The 21,730-nt window shown below is 44.5% G+C and overlaps 1 protein-coding gene across 1 annotated transcript in view; it reads left to right on the forward strand.

Moving 5' to 3' along the window:
* The window catches only part of CFAP54 (cilia and flagella associated protein 54), a 196,912-nt gene that overhangs the window by 151,126 nt on the left and 24,056 nt on the right, over positions 1–21,730 (forward strand). Inside the window, exons 55-60 of the mRNA XM_034774729.1 lie at positions 2,925–3,033; positions 6,503–6,608; positions 7,376–7,474; positions 9,238–9,379; positions 19,487–19,690; positions 20,519–20,730. Coding sequence (XP_034630620.1) covers positions 2,925–3,033; positions 6,503–6,608; positions 7,376–7,474; positions 9,238–9,379; positions 19,487–19,690; positions 20,519–20,730 — 872 coding nt within the window. The remainder of the gene's footprint in view (positions 1–2,924; positions 3,034–6,502; positions 6,609–7,375; positions 7,475–9,237; positions 9,380–19,486; positions 19,691–20,518; positions 20,731–21,730) is intronic.

Genomic DNA, 21,730 nt, shown 5'->3' on the forward strand with positions numbered 1-21,730 from the left:
GCCTGCAGTATGCCTTAAAAGGGATACATGCTCCTGACATTTCCCACATTGACAGACTGGCTAAAAATATCTCTACTGCATTTAATTATACTCAAATATATTTAACAAGAGTACAGTATATAATGACATATTTCAGAAATACAAGAGGAGTTTCATAGAATCATTAGGACTGGAACGGACCTCAAGATGTCTTCTAGTCCAGTCCCCTGCACTAAGGCAGGACTAAATATTATCTAAACAATCCCTGACAGGTATTTGTCTAACCTGTTACTAAAAACCTTCAAATATGGAGATTCTACAACCTTTCTGGGCAATCTATTCCCATGCTTAAGTACCATGACAGAAAGTTTTTCCTAATGTCCTACCTAAACTGCCTTTCCTGCAATTTAAGGCTATTGCTTCTTGTCCTATCCTCAAAGGTTAACAAGAACAATTTTTCTCCCTCCTCCTTGTAACAACTTTTTATGTACTTGAAAACTGTTCTCATATCCCCCTAAGTTTTCTCTTCTCCAGACTAAACAAATCCAATTTTTTCAATCTTTCCTCATTGGTCATATTTTCTAGGCCTTTAATCACTTTTGTTGCTCTCCTCTGTACTTTCTCCAATTTGTCCATATCTTTCTTGAAATGTGGCACACAGAACTGGACACAATACTTCCGTTGAGGCTTTATCAGTAAAGAGTAAAGTGGAAGAATTACTTTTGGTGTCTTGCTTACAACACTCCTGTTAATACATCCCAGAACGATGTTTGCTTTTTTTGTGTTATACTGTTCACTCATATTTAACTTCTGATCCACTATGACCCCAGATCTCTTACCACAGTACTCCTTCCTAAGCAGTCATTTCTCATTTTATATGTGTGCGATTGATTGTTCCTTCCTAATTGGAGTACCTCTCATTTGTCCTTATTAAATTTCATCCTATTTACTTCAGACCAGTCTCCATTTTGCCCAGATTGTTTTGAATTTTAATCCTATCCTCCAAAGCATTTGCAACTCCTCCCAGCTTGGTTTTGTCCACAAACTTTATAAGCGTACTCTCTATGCCATTATCTAAATAGTTGATGAAGATATTGAACAGAACTGGACCCAGGACCAATCCCTTTGAGACCCCACTCAATATGCCCTTCCAGCTTGACAGTGAACTACTGATAACTACTTTCTCTAGAAATGGTTTTGCAACCAGTTATTCACCCACCTTATAGTAGCTCCATCTAGGTTGTATTTCCCTAGTTTGTTTAGGAAAAAGTTATGTGAGACAGTGTCAAAAGCCTTACTAAAGTCAAGATATATCACAACTACCGCTTTGCCTCTATCCACAAGGCTTGTCACCCTGTCAAAGAAACCTATTAGGTTGGCTTGACACATTTGTTTTTGACAGATCCATGCTGATTATTACTTATCACCTTATTATCTTCTAGGAGTTTGCAAATTGATCTCTTAATTGTTTGCTCCATTATCTTTTCACATACTGACGTTAAGCTGACAGGTCTGAAATTCCCTGGGTTGTCCTTATTTCCCTTTTGATAGATTGACACTATATTTGCCATTTTGCAGTCCTCTGGAATCTCTCCTGTCTTCCATGATTTTTTGAAGATAATCGTTTGTTCACCTATCTAGTTTATCAGAGAGTAAGGGGAACAATCAAGAAGGATAAGGATATTGCAGAGACGCTAAATGACTTCTTTGCATCAGTTTACAGTAAAGAAAATGAGAGCATTGCGACAAATTTCAAAATGCTATGGAATTAAATAACAGTGTCCCATGTGACAGATCCAGACCAGTGGGGTACAGGAGTCTGGTGGAGGGCAAATATTCTGGTCACTGGATGAGTAGTTTTCTGTTCCCTGAGTGGCCAGAGAAGGCGCTGCACTAGAGTAATCAAGTATCAGGGGGTAGCCGTGTTAGTCTGTATCTACAAAAACAACAAGGAGTCTGGTGGCACCTTAAAGACTAACAGATTTATTTGGGCATAAGCTGAAGAAGTGAGGTTTTTACTAGAGTAATCAGGAACCTGCTAGAACCAGTTAAGGTAGGCAGGCTAATTAGGACACCTGGAGCCAATTAAGAAGAAGCTGCTAGAATCAATTAAGGCAGGCTAATCTAGGCACCTGGGTTTTAAAAGGAGCTCACTTCTGTTTGTGGTGCGAGTGTGAGGACCTGGGAGCAAGAGGTGCAAATAGCTGAGAGTGAGAGGGTGTGCTGCTGGAGGGCTGAGGAGCACAAGCGTTATCAGACACCAGGAGGAAGGTCCTGTGGTGAGACTAAGGAAGGTGTTTGGAGGAGGCCATGGGGAAGTAGCCCAGGGAGTTGTAGGTGTCATACAGTTGTTACAGGAGGCACTATAGACAGCTGCAGTCCACAGGGCCCTGGACAGGAACCCGGAGTAGAGGGCGGGCCCGGGCTCCCCCCAAACCTCCCAATTGACCTGGACTGTGGGTTCTTCCAGAGGGGAAGGTCTCTGGGCTGTTCCCCAACCCACATGGTGAATCTCTGCGGCAAGAAAATCCGCCAATAAGTGCAGGACCCACCAAGATAGAGGAGGAACTTTGTCACACCAATTAAATTCATTGCAGTAGTGTTCAAAGTCATATATATTGGAAAGAACAATCTGAAATATTGACATGCATTATTGGATTCTAATGACATCTAGGTGTCACTGTATTTCCAAAGTTGATTACTGTAACTATTCCACATATTTCAATACAGGGTAATACTTCAGTTCAGAATAACTTGTCATACCGATATCATACATTATATTTAAAAGCAAACTGAAAAAAACTGAATATGTGCCCATTACTTGCTTATCAGCAGGAGAAAAGGAAAGACAATGTGTTTCCTGAGTTTCCTGCAGGAAAAAGCAATTTGGGTCTTGCAGAGAAAAGAATAAAATCATGCAAAACTGCTTTGTGTTTCTTTCTTAGGTAAGGTAGAGCGCCAGATTATTGAAGCAGGTAACAATAAGTCACCACGAGCTGCTGAAACCCTGTTGGATGCCATAAAAGTGAGCCAGCGAAATGATCAAAACTTTGGGTAAGGAACTGTGAATATAAGTTTTCAAAATACTTTCTCACTTTAGGTACTATGTAGTGTTTGGCTTTATTCTGGGACTTTGTGTGAGGCTTCTTTTATAAAGGACAGGCTTCTTTCCCTCTTTGTGGAGAGATTTTGTCTATTCCAAGATAAAAGAAATATTGATATAGTTTCTTATGTAATGTAAATGTTGCAGGGGTTTAAATATACATTTCCATACACACTGAAATAACCAACACATAAGTATTACGTTAGATAAAAGTTAGAGCTTTCAGTTCTGTTTTGGAACATGGACCCTCTGTTTCAGCTCCAGGAACAAAAAGTGCTAAGTTTAAGCTGATGGCTTTATTTCGTTTTAAAAAACATGAATTGAAGTCCACATCCAAAGGATAGAACACTAGCAACTGTAGCAGGCAGTGCAGCTGGCCACTCAGCAACAACAGCAGGACTAGTGACTCGATAGTGAATGTTAGAAGTCAACCAACATCAATATGAGCAGCAACAGGAAGAGCAGAGGAAGAATGGGGTGGCCAGGAGCTTCTCCTGAAATGGCTGATGGAGGGGTCCAGTGCCAGTGTCAGAACTGACTGAGGCTGCATGAACCAACTCAGACCTCAGACTGGCCAAATCGGGCCCAGATGATGACTTTGCAGACTATTTGATTACATTAGAGAGAGTAACAGCAGCAACGGAGTGGATATGAGCATCTAGGGGGAGCTCAGGTCACCTACCAAGGTCTCAGTGAGGATGCCTGACATCATAGCATAGTAAAGACTATTGTCTTAAGCTATCACCGTCACTCCTGATCTGAACCCTATTATTGCCCAAGGGATCTTCCTCAAGCACCCTGGAAGCCCAATCTAGAGCTTGGGAGTCCTAAAGAACTTTCCAGACCATGACTTCAAGAGCAGTTTGGCCTGAATATGTGGAAAAGGGCAGCTGGGGATCCGAGGGGGAGTAGGTGAGGAGTAGGTGCGTGTAGCCTGGTAAGCTAAAAGAGTTAGCAGACCGAAACAATCGAAAGGACAGATGGAGATGGAGAAGGGCAAGTGTGCCTTGGAACAGAAATGAGAACAGTGTTCCTTGGTGTTAGTTACCAGCAAAAAGCAGGCAATAGACTGGAAGGATCTAGAGGTCTGAATCAATTCAGGCAGTGAGGACCAGGATGAGCAGCTCTGGGATACTGGACATCAAGATTATTAGTTTCTATTCCTGACTCAGGGAGCAGATTGTGGACTCGTGGTGACATACAGTATAGCCAAATATAGCAATGCCCCTAATTGGGTTCTCTGTGGGGACAAAACTGGGGTCCTCTGCATGTAAAAACATGATCCTCTATCACTTGAGCCAAAGAATCAGAACTCTGAGCACAGAAGCAGCAGCAGAGTCATAAACCTTTATATGTGGCTTACCTTCTAGAGCAGGGGCAGGCAAACTTTTTGGCCTGAGGCTGCATCGGGTTTCCAAAATTGTATGGAGGGCCAGTTAGCGGAGGCTGTGCCTCCTCAAACAGCCAGACGTGGCCCAGCCCGGCCCCCTGTGCAACCCCTCCTCCTTCTCCCTGTCCCCTGACTGCCCCCGGAACCCCTGCCCCTTACTGCCCCCCACCACCCCATCCAACCCCTCGTCTCATTCCTGACTGCCCCCCTGGGACCCCTGCCCCATCCAACCACCCCTTCTCCCTGACCACCCCCGGAACCCCTGCCCCTGACTGCTCCCCGCCGCCCCATCCAAGCCCCCCTTTCATTCCTGACTGCCCCCCTGGGACCCTGCCCCCATTCAACCCCCCTGTTCCCTGCCCTTTGACCCCTATCCACACCCCGCCCACGACCACCACCCCGAACTCCCCTGCCCTCTATCCAACCCCCCCTGCTCCCTGCCCCCTTATTGCACTGCCTGGAGCACCAGTGGCTGGCGGCACTACAGCCGTGCTACCCAGAGCACCAGGACAGGCAACCCCGCTGCCCAGCTGGAGCCAGCCATGCCACTGCGCAGCACAGAGCACCGGGTCAGCCTGGGATCTGCAGCTGCACTGCCCCAGGAGCTCGCAGCCCCGCCGCCCAGAGCATTGCGCCGGCTCGGAGCAAGCTGAGGCTCCGGCAGAGAGGGAACAGCAGGGGAGGGGCTGGGGGCTAGCCTCCCAGGGCAGGAGCTCAGGGGCCGGGGGGGGGGGTCCTGCGGGCCGGATGTGGCCCATGGGCCATTGTTTGCCCTCCTCTGTTCTAGATGGTGACACAGTGCCATACTCTTAGTGTAGGTTTCACAAGCATCTAATGTGCCATGTTCCTTCTGAAAGAATGAGTGGCGAAGTAGATGAGACATAGTTCTATATTAGAGACCTGGGTTCTGTTCTGGATTGTACCTGAAGTGACCTTGTGCAAGCTCTTAGTTATCTTATCTGTGAAACTGGTTAATGAGAGTTATTCCCCACAATGTAAAATGTTGGCTCAGAATAAGAGCTGTGATGTGCACAGAAATATTGACAACAGTTTTGAAGAGCTGGGTTTAGAACTCATGATCTTTGATTTTGTTGTTTAGTGCACCTTCTCTTAGTCTACACAGCAGTGTGTTGGAAAATCTCTCTCTCTCTCATTTTGCTTCACAAAAATCATGTCCCTGCTGGAACATATCACAATAAATCTGTGAATTGGCAACCGTTCAGCTTGTGACTGTGTTTGGAAAGAGGACTGCATAGTCAGGAGACTGTTTCACGTAGGAAGAGTCCCGAGAGAGAGACAAATAGGAAGCCTGGAAAAATTACAGAGACCTACAGGGAGCAGGAATATTAAGGAATCTCTCCAACCATAGAGTCTTGGCCCACGATTATAAGGACATGTAGGAAATGGTCCAGAGACAAAGTGAAGAGGACACCCTGCTTGAAAGTTTAGGGTCTCAGGGTCAGATCTGAGTTGAGGGAGGGATTATGTTTCCCTGTACCTCAGCTGAGCCCAGTGCGGGGCTGAAGGGGCTATTTTGCTTTGTCTGCTTTTATTCTGGAAGAGGAAGGACCTTTGTATAGGTTTGGCTGGAGAGCTATACCCCAAATCAACCATCCACGAGAGAGAGAAACTGAGGCAGTGGACATGTGACCTAACATTGAAGCATTAGACTGTGCTTATAGGAACATATACACATTGTGTACATAGAACCAAATCAGTTTGACAAAAACAGCTTTTGTTTACCAAGTGCTTGTTTGCATATTACACAAAATACGTTTTGCATGTTCCTAAATAGTTATGCCATTTGTTAGGTTTTCTTGCTTGGTATGGTATGTCTTTCTTACTTGAAGTCTTTATATCAGGACTGGATATTTTTCTAGAAGATCTGCTATAGCTCAAATAGGAGTTATGGGATGGATGTAGGAATCACTGGAGTTCTACACCCTGTATTATGCAAAAGTTCAGACTGGATAATCGTAATAGTCCCTTCTGGCCTTAAAATCAATGCATCTGTGTGTTTATTTTTGCAGGCTGATAAGGAAATCCTACCTGGAGATAGCACTGTTATATTTCCATTTGGCTACATATAGGGAAGAGGCTTCACAAACTGTTAAGATAGAGGCCTCCAAAACAAAGGTACATCCTCCTTTTTTTTAGATCGTAACCTCCTCAGAGCATGGACCACGTCTTCTTTTAGCACATTGTGGACACTACCACAATATATATTACAAATAAATAATACTAACGTAAAGTACAGCAGTAGGATTCTAATTTAGTTAATTTGGTTTATGCTATTTTTTGCAATGTTAATGTATGTAAAAATGGTTTAAAATAAACAGGAAAACATTGAGGTCAGAAGAATAACCCCAAAATTGTGGCTTAGTTTCAGATTCTGTACTAATGAATTTGTGGTTCTCAAACAAAGTATCATTATAAACTGAACCTTCAAACGTTTTTCAGAGTGCCGTTACTCAGCATATTGTTATTTGTATAGTGTTTTACAACTGGAGATGAGGGGCAACATTGCAGACACAAAAGACTAGTGTACTGCAAGGTACAGTTACAAGTACTAGACCATCAGGGAAATACAGGTCAATAGGTAAGGAAAAAAGAGGTAGTAGAAAGGTGTCGCTTAAAACTCAAGACAGTGTTTACTGGCAAAAAATGGAAAAAGCTGTATACAAGAACTATGTAAAAGAGAGGGATCATGATGTGCCTTCAAAAATACAAAACTATAGTGGAGACCCGTTTGGGTGGTTTTAAAAATACATCTGTGACTTTTCACAAACGTTACTGATTTCTGTAACTTAACTACCATGACTCCTCCAGGACCTACTCCCCACCAACTATGTATTTCCATGGCAAACCTACCAACCTAATTATGAACTGTTGCTAAATTTTAGACTACTCCCAAAGAACACTTGGCTTCTACTGAGAGAATCCCCGTTGCAACTGAAGTGTACAGAGCACAGGCCTGGATTGCAATCAGAGCAGCTACACAGGTTGGTGTGATATTTGGGGGAGATTTTTTTGCGCTTGATTCTATCTTTGGGTATGACTACACAGCAAAAAAAAAAAAATCCTGTGGAGGTGCGTCTCAGACCCTGGGTCAGTTGACTCGGGCTCTGTGATAAATGAAGAGGGGTGAGTAGCTCCCTTTTATGGACACCCAGACAGCCAGTAACTATAAAATCCCTCTTAGTAGCTGTTCTCTAATTGCTCTACCTGTAAAGGGTTAAAAAGTCTCACTGCTATGCATAGGTAAAAGGAAGTGAGTGGCCACCTGGCCAAAAGAGCCAATGGGAAGGCTAGAACTTTTTAAAATTGAAACAAGACTCCCCTTTTGTCTGTCTGTGGTTGTTCTCCCAAAGAGAAGGGACAGAGAAGCTATGCTGTAAGAAGCTTGGGCCAGGTATGAAGAATCCTCAGTATCATACCTAGAAACTACTCATTTGAAACCCCAGATATGTAAGTAGATCAGGAAATGTCTAGGAAGACGCTATTAGGTTTATCTCTTTTATTCTTTTATGGCTTGTTGATTCCTCTGTGCTAACCCCAGCTGCTTTTTGTTTTGCTTGTAACCTTTAAGCTGGACCTCAAGAAAGCTATTCTTGATGCTTAATCCTTGTAGTTGTTTTTTTTTAAATCTAGCAAATGCCTAAGTTCCCAGATGTATTTTCTTTCTTTTTTTATTAATAATATTTACCTTTTTTTAGAACAGATTTGAATTTGTGTGTCTTAAAGAGGTTTGTGCACATGTTTAATTAGCTGGTGACGACAGCTGATTTCTTTTTTCTTTCTTTCTCAGCTCTTCCCCGGAGGAGGGGGTGGGGGTGGAAAGGGCTTGAGGGTACCCCACAGGGAGGAATTCCCAAGTGCGTCTTCCTGGATTCTCAAAGGGGTTTTGCACTTGGGTGGTGGCAGCATCTACTCATCCAAGGTCAGAGAGAAGCTGTAACCTTGGGAGTTTAATACAAGCCTGGAGTGGCCAGTATTAATTTTCAGAATCCTTGCGGGCCCCCACCTTCTGCACTCGAAGTGCCAGAGTGGGGAATTAGCCTTGACAGGCTTGCATTGCTGGACTAAAAATAGCAGTGTAGGTGTTCAGACTTGGGCTAGAGCCTGGACTCTGCCGCCCACCCTGTTGCCAGGTTTCAAAGCTCGGGCTCCAGCCTGAGCCCAAACATTTACACTGCTATAGCCTCACAGCTCAAATCCCGTGAGCCCAAGTCAGTTGACATGAGCTCTGAGACTCGCTGCCTCATGTTTTTTTTTTTTTGCTGTGTAAACATACCCTGTATTCTACTCCTACCAGCTGTGAAGAGAACACAATGCAGGAGGGACAAGAATTAAAATTCATTGAGACTTCTGCCAGGCATGTTATTTGGAATACTTAAAATGAATTCTATATGAGCAATGCTTTTAATCTCTCCTGGCCATGTCTGACACAGGTTGCTTTTACTTTGATACAAAGCAAATCTAGGAATTAAGTGCCTTATATGTATGCATACGCATTTGACATGTGGGCAGACATCAGTGGCATCCAGGTGAGGATGTCTGATTTGAAATCACTTGTGTAATAATTAAGTTGTCAACAGTAATTATCTTTTTAAGTGAGATATGTACTGTATGTCAGAGAGAAATGGAAGATTTCCCCAGTCACCTCTCGTGTTGGGTGCTTAATTTTTTGTAGTCTGTTTTCTAGTCTCAATATGTATAAATATTACAGTGACCTGATTCTGACTAAATTAAATGTTAATTTTAGGTCAGTGAAGCTATGCTTGCCTCTCAGCTATTAATTGGAAAGAAGAGTGTTAAAGGCCACCAAGTGAAAGCCACAACACAACAGAACATCCCAGAATTTGCTTCTATGGACCTTCTTGCTTCATACAAAGATTTTTTGTCTGGTATTATTTTATATCTAACAATTGTAGAGCATTTAATAATCAATGGAAAATATCCATCACATGTAATATAACAGTGAATTTAATATGTAAATTCACTATTATATTACAAAGTCAGATCATCTGGTTTACCTTGGTATTAGGTTCAATCACTTGTGTTTTTTTTGGCAGAAAAGAAACATGAAAGCTTTCTTATTAGTTTTTCATGCTTGCATTACATTTTATTTGTAATATGTGTAAGATAAAGACACAATCCTTCCTGGGCTTGCAAAGAAGTACAAGACTTAAAGAAGAGGGAACATCTGCCACTGCCCTAGTATACCCTTACAGGAGCAGGGCAAATTACACTCCTAGTGGTTTTAGTGCCAGCTAACTCACCTGCCAGCACTTCATATCACCAAGGGAGCATGGCCAACTGAGTTAGGGGAGTTACTGGGTACCTAACTCCCTGTGAGCATGCTGGGGTTGGCAAGTAAATCAGTGTGTGTGGTAGGAGGGATGGACACACTGCTAAACGGTTCCTTTTTAAGACAGCTGCGCATGCTGAATCAGGATTATCTGAGCCAACCTGTCCTATGCCTAGAGCAGGGGTGGGAAAACTACAGCCCGCGGGCCGGATCTGACCCCTCGGGAATTTGGATCAGGCCCGCAGGATTGCCCCCCGTGGCGCCGTGGGCCCCGCACCACTCTCAGAAGCGGCTGGCACCACGTCCCTGTGGCCCACGGATGGGGGGCAGAGGGCTCCGTGCATTGCCCTTGCCTCCAGGCACTGTCCCCCGCAGCTCCCATTGGCTGGGAATCGGGAACCGCGGCCAATGGGAGCTTCAGGGGAGGTACCTGGAAGCGCGGCAAGGGCAGCATACGTGGAGCCCTCCGTCCCCATCTTCCAGGGGCCGCAGCGCTTTCTGGAGTGGCGCGGGACCAGGGACAGGGCAGGCATGCAGGGAGCCTATCCTACCCTGGTGCGTGCCGCTGCCACCCCGGAGCCACTTTAGGTAAGCAACGCTGGGCCAGAGCCCAAACCCCTCCTGCAGCCCGCCCCCCAACTCCCTGCCCTAAGCCCCCTGCCTGCACCTCGCACCCCCCTGCACCCTAGTTCCCTGCCCTAAGCTCCCTTGTACACCCCACACCCCTCCTGCACCCCAACTCCCTTCCCCGAGCCCCCTGCCGCACCCTGCACCCCTCCTGCACCCAACCCCCTTCCCTGAGCCCCCTCATACACCCTGCACCCCTCCTCTGCCCCAATCCCTTGCCCTGAGCCCCTTCTTGCACACCACACCCCTTCCTGCACCCCAACCCCCTGCCCTGGCCCTGCATACAATTTTCCCACCCAGATGTGGCCCTCGACCCAAAAAGTTTGCCCACTTCTGACCTAGAGGGATGGCTCCCAACCCTCTGGTCAGCTACCATTGCTTCTTTTCACATAGTGAGTTAGGGCAGAATTTTTCTCTAAAGGTTAGTTTTACCTTGGAGTGTCTGAATTTGGAATAAAAAAATAAATATTACTAGTAGTCAGTAAGGTTCTGTTTGATTTGTTTTTCAAAGGAATTCTGACATTAAGCAGTTAATACTGTTATTAGGGCTGCAGATTAGCCATGGCATTTTTTATCAAAAATCCTGGAGCACAAATGGTAAATTCAGTAAAAGTCATGGGTCACTACATTTATTGTGACTGCTCCCTGATTTTTTTATTTAAAAAAATACCTTCCTCCTTGCCCCACCCCAACTGCAGTAGCCCCAGCACTGCAACCCTAATCGCACTCTGTGAGGAAGGGAGAGGGGACTAGAGAACAAGCCTGCCTCGCACTCACCCTGGGTAGTGGCAGCTCCTGCAGTGCCTGTCCTGCAGGACTGTTCCTGGTGCCCCATGCTCACGCTGCAGCTGTTCCCCGGGGTTGGGCCCAGTGCCCCACTCCAGCTGTTGTGACCTAGTGCGCAGGGTTGCATTACTGCTCAAGTTTTACCATCCCACATCTCCCCCATTATGATGGAGGGGCATGTGAGCCAAACCTGAGAGGCACTGTGACTCCACATGCTAGGTCATAATGCCACTTAATGAAGTTTGGCCCACCTATCCTCCCCCCCATGATGCAGGGATAGTGGGGCCGAACCTGAGCAACGATGTGCCTGGTGAATGTAGAGCAGGCTCACTTTCCAGTCTCCTCATATCTCCTCACTGGACTGAGGTAGGTTCACTCTCCAGCTCCTACCTCCCACTGCTTCCTGGGCCTCCGCTATGCATTGGGCCAGTGACCCAGCCTTTGGGAAAGTCACACAGACAGGGAGAAAAGTCACAGTGACAAACCTGCAGCCCTAATTATAATCTATTATAGTTATTATATCCTATTAATCAACCACTATCCAACACTATCTTTCCAGTCCAGTAAATAAAAATATATATATTCAGTAGAGTTTATGTAAGTCCCAGCCAAAAATAATATTTTGTGATCTTGCATTCGTTGATTCATAACAAACCCTGTTCCTAGAGCTACACAGAGATCAGTCTAATAGTAAAAGTAAACAAAAAAGATTTCCTTAAAAATCAAGCTCCATTTGAGAAACAAAGTAAAAAATTATCCATGTTTGCTGAATGATAAAAGCTAAAATTAACAAAGGGAGATTTTTCTCCAACCTCTAAAATTATTCTGCAAACAATGGAGCTCATTAAAATGATGAAATGGCAGTTTTTATTTAAGAAATAATTTCAGTGAAATAAAGTGTTGCTGTGGAACAATGATTTTGAAATGCTATGTAAATACCAAGGCAAAACAGAGATGTTTATATTTTTTGAAACAGAAAACCTTGATGCTGTGATAACATTCTGTTCCAATGACTTAATTTCAGTTATTCCAAATGACTACTGTAGATGGAATTATTGTGTCTGATACATGTTGGTGAAGTGGAGCAATGACTGCTTACTACACCACTGTTAAATAGATGTGTTGTGATTGGTTTATAAAAACAGATGGGTTGTGTGCTACAGCCTTCCATTAATTTAATTGTCTGGCATGAGTTCCATTTGCTGACAATTGCTTATCATTTTTCTTTTAGCAAATGTTGCAGGTGTTTGTCCTGGTTGTTTTGAGAGGGAATACAAAGGAGAATGGAGGATGTAGAAAGGAAGTAATAAGCCATAATATGAAAAGGAGAATTGAAATGAAAATGAGCAACACAGCATGTAAAATATTAGATTTAGAGGCACTAATGAGGGAAATTGTAAAAATTTCATTTATATACAGTGTGGGCATTTTACATTCTGTTTTTACAATTAACAATGAAATGATCTTTAACAATGAAAATGGGAATAATGGAGGCATTACTTATTTTTCTATATGCACACATAATTAGCATAAACTGTTGTTTGGGAGATTGCCACTGGGAATTAATACCAAAGGTTTTTTTGAATGGCTGTAAGAGACAGATTTTGTAGGCTTTGAAAACAGCAAGGAATTGGAAAAGAGACTAAATCAGGCATAGTTCAAATAGTGCTGCCAGGCCTGCAGATGCAAGGATTCCCTGTGTTATGTGCAGAAATACAAGTGTTAATACTCACTACTCCAGCTCTACTGTTGCATTGTGCGGATTACATTCTCTTTTGTGCTGTGAGCTTTGTGCTAATAATAGCTTCTTTAAAGATAGCATTTGTGCATGATTCTCACTTCTGGATCTTAGTTCCTTAGCTCCAGACTGGCAAAAGTGATGAAACTTCCCTAGCTCTTAGAGTTTTTCTTACCCTGGAGGGCAGCAGAAGCAGGGTAGAGTGTTAGCCTCAGTGATCATTCTGCTCCACACCCTGCTGAGTATAGATTGTGCCCTCTGAACTTTACAGTCAGTTATTTCCTTTTTGAAGTTGGCAAAGGAGTTTCATGCAGGAGACTGCCTCACCAGCCATCACTCCTAAGGGTTGAAATAACAAAAAAGGAGCTTGGTCTTGCAAGTATTCTGGGAGCAGGATGCCCAACTGGTTTCATGGAGTTCAGTATTCAGTGCACTTGCAAAATCAGGATCAAGTTCTATAAGGAGGGTCAGAGACCCATACATTGTATAAGTAACCTGGCCTTTAAATGATTTCATTAAAAGAAAGAAATAAGATTGGCCAATGTGCTTTTTGAGATTGTCATGGATTAAGTAAAACAAGAGATCTTAAACAAAAGATCAAAAATCAGAAATAACTGGAACACAGAGTGATTTTTATTATAATGGTCTTATTAGGTTGGGTTTAGAACCTACTGCACAGTGAAAATGAAAAGTCAAAGTCTGATCCTGCAGTGGATTGCACATGCTGTGCCCAGATCGAACCCTATTGACATCAGTAGTGTTCTACACCCACCTAGCAGTCTGCCTGTGCACTACCAATGGGAAGATCGGAGACACTACAGGCAAAAGCCAAAGCATGGAAATGTGGAATGGCCTAATATGACATAATGGAAGAATCATATCAAAAACTTTATGCACTCTGGAGCTAGTTCACATCTGTTAGGCACAGCCCAGAGTAAAAGTATGTCTACACTACGAAATTAGGTCGAATTTATAGAAGCCGGTTTTATAGAAATCGTTTTTATACAGTCGATTGTGTGTGTCGCCACATAAAATGCTCTAAGTGCATTAAGTCAGCGGACTGCGTCCACAGTACCAAGGCTAGCGTCGACTTCCGGAGCATTGCACTGTGGGTAGCTATCCCACAGTTCCCGCAGTCTCCACCGCCCATTGGAATTCTGGGTTGAGATCCCAATGCCTGATGATGCAAAAACAGTGTCGTGGGGGGTTCTGGGTACATGTTGTCAGGCCCCTCCCCCTCCGTCAGAGCAACGGCAGACAATCGATTTGCACCTTTTTACCTGGGTTACCTGTGCAGACGACGTACTACGGCAAGCATGGAGCCCGCTCAGCTCAGCTCATTGTCACCATATGTCATCTGGGTGCGGGCAGACGTGGTACTGCATTGCTACACAGCAACAGCTAATTGCCTTTTGGCAGTAGACGGTGCAGTATGACTGGTAGCCGTCATCGGCTATCTGGGTGCTGGCAGACGTGGGGCTGCATTGCAAGGAGCTGCTGCTGTATAGCCTTTTGGCAGTAGATGGTGTATTACGACTGGTATCCATCATTGTCGTACTCCTCTGTGAGTTCGGTCAGAGGCACCTGGGCAGACATGTTTTGTCTCCTGGAGACTCAGTCCTTCCAGCAGTCCTATTGAACCGTCTTGATGATGATGGCTAACAATCGTAATACAGCATCTTCTGCCAAGCACCCAGAAGATGACGATGGCTATCAGTCATGCTGCACCATCTGCTGCCAGCCTAAGATGTAAAAGATAGATGGACCACATTTGTTCTGTATTCATTTGCTTTCCCCTCCCTCCGTGAAATCAACAGCCAGCTAAACCCAGGGTTTTGAGTTCAATCTTTGGGGGGGCCCATTCTGTGTGACAGTTGTTTGTGTTTCTCCCTGATGCACAGCCACCTTTGTTGATTTTCATTCCCTGTGAGCCATGTCATCACTCGCCCCTCCCTCCCTCCGTCAGACAATAGTTTCGTGCCTTTTTTCAGCCCAGACGCCATAGCACTGGGATCATGGAGCCCGCTCAGATCACCGCGGCAATTATGAGCACTATGAACACCACGCACATTGTCCTAGAGTATATGCAGAGCCAGAACATGCCAAAGCAAAACCAGGCGAGGAGGCGATTGCAGCGATTGCAGCGCGGCGACGAGAGTGATGAGGAAATTGATATGGACATAGACCTCTCACAAAGTACAGGCCCCAGCAATGTGCAAATCATGGTGTTACTGGGGCAGGTTCATGCCGTGGAACGCCAATTCTGGGCCCGGGACACAAGCACAGACTGGTGGGACTGCATCGTGTTGCAGGTGTGGGACGATTCCCAGTGGCTACGAAACTTTCACATGTATAAGGGCACTTTCATGGAACTTTGTGACTTGCTTTCCCCTGCCCTGAAGCACCAGAATACCAGGATGAGAGCAGCCCTCACAGTTGAGAAGCGAGTGGCGATAGCCCTGTGGAAGCTTGCAACGCCAGACAGCTACCGGTCAGTCGGGAATCAATTTGGAGTGGGCAAATCTACTGTGGGGGGCTGCTGTGATCCAAGTAGCCAATGCCATCAAAGACCTGCTGATATCAAGGGTAGTGACTCTGGGAAACGTGCAGGTCATAGTGGATGGCTTTGCTGTAATGGAATTCCCAAACTGTGGTGGGGCGATAGATGGAACCCATATCCCTATCTTGTCACCGGAGCACCAAGCACATAAACTGCAAGGGGTACTTTTCAATGCTGCTGCAAGCCCTGGTGGATCACAAAGGACGTTTCACTAACATCAACGTGGGATGGCCGGGAAGGGTACATGATGCTTGCATCTTCAGGAACTCTGGTCTGTTTCAAAAGCTGGAGGAAGGGACTTTCTTCCTGGACCAGAAAATAACTGTTGGGGATGTTGAAATGCCTATAGTTATCCTTGGGGACCCAGCCTACCCCTTAATGCCATGGCTCATGAAGCCATACACAGGCAGCCTGGACAGTAGTCAGGACCTGTTCAACTATATGCTGAGCAAGTGCCGAATGGTGGTAGAATGTGCATTTGGATGTTTAAAAGCGCACTGGCGCAGTTTACTGACTCGGATAGACCTCAGCGAAACCAATATTCCAATTGTTATTGCTGCTTGCTGTGTGCTCCACAATATCTGTGAGAGTAAGGGGGAGACATTTATGGTGGGGTGGGAGGTTGAGGCAAATCGCCTGGACGCTGATTACGTGCAGCCAGACACCAGGACAGTTAGAAGAGTACAGCAGGGCGTGGTGCACATCAGAGAAGCTTTGAAAACCAGTTTTGTGACTGGCCAGGCTACGGTGTGAAACTTCTGTTTGTTTCTCCTTGATTAACCCTTCCCCCCCACCCCCCCGGTTCACTCTACTTCCCTGTAAACTAACCACCCTCCCCTCCCCCCTTCGAGCACCGCTTGCAGAGGCAATAAAGTCATTGTTACTTCACATTCATGCATTCTTTATTAATTCATCACACAACTAGGGGGATAACTGCCAAGGTAGCACAGAATGGGTGGGGGAGGAGAGAAGGAAAAGGACACACTGCAGTTTAAAACTTTAACTCTTATTGAAGGCCATCCTTGTGATGCTTGGGCAATCATCTGGGGTGGAGTGGCTGGGTGGCCGGAGGCCCCCCCACCGCGTTCTTGGGCGTTTGGGTGAGGAGGCAATGGAACTTGGGGAGGAGGGCTGTTGGTTACACAGGGGCTGTAGCGGCGGTCTCTGCTCCTGCTGCCTTTCCTGCAGCTCAACCATATGCTGGAGCATATCAGTTTGATGCTCCAGCAGCCAGAGCATCAACTCTTGCCTTCTGTCAGCAAGCTGACGCCACCTACCCTCTTCAGCCGGCCACTTGCTCTCTTCAGCCCGCAATTCAGCCTGCCACCTCTCCTCTCGTTCATATTGTGCTTTTTTGCACTCTGACATTGACTGCCTCCATGCATTCTGCTGTGCTCTGTCAGCGTGGGAGGACATCTGGAGCTCCGAGAACATATCATCCCGAGTCCACCGTTTTCTCCTTCTAATCTTCACTAGCCTCTGCGAAGAAGAAACAATTGCAGCTGGTGGAGGAGAAGGGAGAGGTGGTTAAAAAAGACACATTATAGAAAACAATGGCTACACTCTTTCATGTTAAATTTTGCTGTTCACGTTACACAGCACATGTGCTTTCGTTACAAGGTCGCATTTTTCCTCTTATATTGAGGGCCTGCCAGTTTGGTGTGAGAGATCACTCATGCAGTGCCAGGCAACAGAATTTGGCTTGCAGGCAGCCATGGTAAGCCACAGTCTTTTGGCTTTTTTAATCTTCATAACATGTGGGAATGGTTTCAAACAGCAGCGCCCTCATTTCCCATACCAAGCACCTGTTGGGTTGGCCATTCAAAATGGGTTTGCAATGTAAAAGGAGGGGCTGCGGTTTCCGGGTTAACATGCAGCACAAACCCAACTAGCTCTTTTCCCCTCCCCCCATACCCAATTCTCTGGGATGATCACTTCACCCCTAACAGCGGGGAATATTTCTGTTCAGCCGAGCAGGAACGGGCACCTCTGAATGTCCCCTTAATAAAATCACCCCATTTCAACCAGGTGACCATGAATGATATCACTCTCCTGAGGATAACAAAGAGAGATAAGGAATGGATGTTGTCTGCATGCCAGCAAATACCGGAACCATACTCTGCCATGCTTTGTTATGCAATGATTCCAGACTACGTGCTACTGGCCTGGCGTGGTAAAGTGTCCTACCATGGTGGGCGGGATAAGGCAGCCCTCCCCAGAAACCTTTTGCAAAGACTTTGGGAGTACATGAAGGAGAGCTTTCTGGAGATGTCTCTGGAGGATTTCCACACCATCCCCATACACGTTAACAGACTTTTCCAGTAGCTGTACTGGCCGCGATTGCCAGGGCAAATTAATCATTAAACATGCTTGCTTTTAAACCATGTGTAATATTTACAAAGGTACACCAGAGGTCCCTTGTGTGCCCTCAGGGTCTGGGAGCACGCCTTGGGTGAGTTTGGGGGTTATTGGTTCCAGGTCCCGGGTGATAAACATATCCTGTTGGGGAAACCGGTTTCTCCGCTTCCTTGCTGTGAGCTATCTTCATTGTCTTCTTCATCATCTTCCTCATACCCCGAACCCGCTTCTCTGTTGCGTGATTCTCCATTGATGGAGTCAAAGCACATGGTTGGGGTAGTGGTGGCTGCACCCCCTAGCATGGCATGTAGCTCCGCGTAGAAGCGGCATGTTCACGGCATGCCCCGGACCTTCCGTTTGCCTCTCTGGCTTTGTGGTAGGCTTGCCTTAGCTCCTTAATTTTCACGTGGCACTGCTGTGCGTCCCTGTTATGGCTTCTGTACTTCATGGCCTTTGAGACTTTTTCTAATATTTTGCCATTTCGTTTACTGTTACGGAGTGCAGCTAGCACTGATTCGTCTCCCCATATGGCGAGCAGATCCCGTACCTCCCGTTCGGTCCATGCTGGAGCTCTTTTGCGATCCTGGGACTCCATCATGGTTACCTGTGCTGATGAGCTCTGCGTGGTCACCTGTGCTCTCCATGCTGGGCAAACAGGAAATTAAATTCAAAAGTTCGATGGGTTTTTCCTGTCTACCTGGTCAGTGCATCTGAGTTGAGAGTGCTGTCCAGAGCGGTCACAATGAAGCACTGTGGGATAGCTCCCGGAGGCCAATAACGTTGAATTCCATCCACACTACCCCAAATCTGACCCGGAAAGGCTGATTTCAGCGCTAATCCCCTCATCGGAAGTGGAGTAAAGAAACCGGTTTAAAGGGTCCTTTAAGTCAAAAAAAAGGGCTTCGTCGTGTGGACGTGTCCAGGCTTAATTCGATTTAATGCTGCTAAATTCGACCTAAACTCATAGTGTAGACCAGGCCTAAGAGAAGTCACACTGTCCTATGGGGCCCATGGGGAGTCATTGCTTTCAGGAATTTTCTAGCTCAAGGACAGTGCACCTACTGCCTGCACCCCCCGCTTTATTGGGTACAGCCTGCTCCCCAGGCTGGTGCAGAAAGGGGTGGGAATATATTCCTCTTCCTCCTTCCCAAACCGTTTGTGTCTACAGTCTCCATGTCCTCAGGGGACTGTGCTCCCCTGAGCACAGGAACTGCAGTTTTGCCTGGCCCTCATGTAGGCCACACAAAGAGGTTGAAGATGCCATGTGCCTCTCCTCCTGCCTCCCACCCCAGCGTGAATTCACATAAGGACCAGACGGAATATGGCTCCTGATGTTAAAATTTTGAATGTTAAAAACATTTTCTCCTGACTGGTAAACAAATATGAAAGCAGGTTGGAAAGGGCTTTACAGTTACTTCCTTGTATAGCCACATTGCTGGGGTCACAAATGGCATTTCAGCTGCAGATGATAAAGTTCAGCACAAGACTCAGAAATAGCATTGAAAATAAAATTCTCTTTTGGTGTGCATTTTAGTTTCTTTTTGCTGTGAAGTACACCTTAGCTTTTAAACTTGCAAATTGCAAGGTTGAATAAAATGGGTGTGAGTTAGGTTTAATTGTTTTTGCATTTGCAGATGGATATGAGGTTCTCTATAAAAACCTTATGGCCTCTTCTATCAAAAATGAAGAAATCATACAAAGTGAAAAGGACCAAATTGAAAGTGAAGGAACAGAATATAATATCTCCAAGGACAGCCAGTGGAAACAAACTATAACATGGGTGCATTTAATCCGCTACCATAATTACTTAATAAGACATAACATGAGCCCTCTCTTTGGTATGAACTGTCAATTTTACTTTTTTTTCTTGATGCCAGGGGAATTAGGGGAGTTATTCTCTGGGACTAACTCCAAAGTACCTGATACTGATCCTGATTCTGAGCTCTTTTGCACTGTGTAAATCAGGAGAAACTTCACTGAAGTCAATGGGGTTATGCCAGTGTAAAACTACTGTAAATGAATGTAGACTTAGACTACCATATTATGTCTCTTTTGCATCACTAAATGGGTCTCTTGAAATTGATTTCTTGTTATTATTTCAGTAAGCTATTTCATTTTCAAACTGTTGTTTTTTAATTATGGAGGCCTAAGAAAATATTCGATTGTCAAGGTGATAGTGAGAGTTGCACTTAAAAACAACATTACATCCCAAGCTCCAGGGGTGGTTTTGTTCCGCCTCAGCTGTTGTCTCAGGGTAAACCCCTAACTGAGCTCCTGGGAGAGATGGATTCTTCCTTCCACTGAGCAACTCTTAAAATAATCACCTCAGAAAGTGTTTTTTTCTGCAAGCACCAAATGGGAGGTGGGTGCTCTAGTCTGTCACAGAATTGTATTGATTTTTAAGCTACTTTTGTTATGTTTATTCAGCTACAGACAGCCCTGGTCCATGACTGTGGCTTCAAGGTGCTACAACAATTCAAATAAACAATAATGATTAAGAACCATCAGTTTAGGAATTCTGCAAAAAAAATTTACAGATTCGTTGCTGAATTAAATAATATTTAAATTTATTATATGTTTTGGATTTATAAATGCCAAGCAGTCATAGAAAGTCTATATTTCTAAATAGCAGATGGTAAATTAATGAAGATTTTCTCTTTCCAAAGCTGTCTCCAAATCAACACCTGGATCATTTTCTATGGAAGATGCACTGTTCACTTCTGTTTTTGATACTGGAATTGTTCTACGTTTAGCAGAAATGCATATTTTCCTTAAAAAACATCTGTATATCTATTCAACATGTTGTCTTGAAGATTTTCCAAAACAACTGCAGTTTTTAGAAAAACCAGGTGCTAATCTGGCTGCTGTTCCTGTAAAGGTATGTTTTAAAAATTATTTCCCTGTCATGCTTGCATGACATGCCTTGCACTCATCATTCATGGAGAGCTTCATGGACTCTCCAAATATTCTGTTTCTTATCAGCTCTTCTACAAGGGTGAAATTCAGACCAGTGCACAGGGCTAGCACAACGCCCATGCCACACTTAAGTCCTATTCAAGCCTTATTTTAAAGAATTAATTGTTGCACCGGCTTTTGTGCTGATTCTCTGCACAGGAGTGAATTACATCCAATGTACATTGTGTCTATAGCATGATAAATAGTAGCAATTAAACAATGTTATTTTAAATGAAAATTTTCATAAAAAGCTAAAGAAAATTTCAGTGTTATTTGATAGAAGACCAATACTTTTGCCTTATCCCTTGGTTAAATCCCCATGCATCACACCAAAAATACCACAATACCTAATACATATTCAGATTGTAAAAACCTTCTATCCTGTCAGAATTGTATGTTTTGTATATATTCTATATGTTACATACAATATTATGAAACATTTTCTTCAAAAAAATAATTATATTTATTTGTCTAAAGAGGACACTGCAGAGGTGTTTAGCTCCAGATTTAATTTATTTTTAAAGGTGTGTTACAATTGTAAATATGCTTATTAGACCAGCTGAGTTGGTAGTTTTAGAGTCAGTCCTTTCAGGACTGAAGGGTTGCAAACAAACATGTCAATTAGTCCAGTCCAGATCTCACAGTCATAGAATTTAAGGCCAGAAGTGGCCATCAGATCAGCTATTCAGTTCTCCTGCATATCAGAGGCCACCAACACAAACCCAGCACCCACACACTAAATCCAAAGTATTACAGTCCACAGGAGCCTAAACTATTATGTGAAACAGGCAGAGCATGGGATAGACTGACATATACCAATGCCCAAGGCCCTTGCAATGGAAGGGAATTGATAAGTGAAATATACACAGATTATCTCAGTGGGTGAGCTGCACAACATGCTGCAGAGGAAGGAGAAAAAACCT

Source organism: Trachemys scripta, chromosome 1, assembly GCF_013100865.1.
Source record: "Trachemys scripta elegans isolate TJP31775 chromosome 1, CAS_Tse_1.0, whole genome shotgun sequence".
Taxonomy (NCBI): Eukaryota; Metazoa; Chordata; order Testudines; family Emydidae; genus Trachemys; species Trachemys scripta.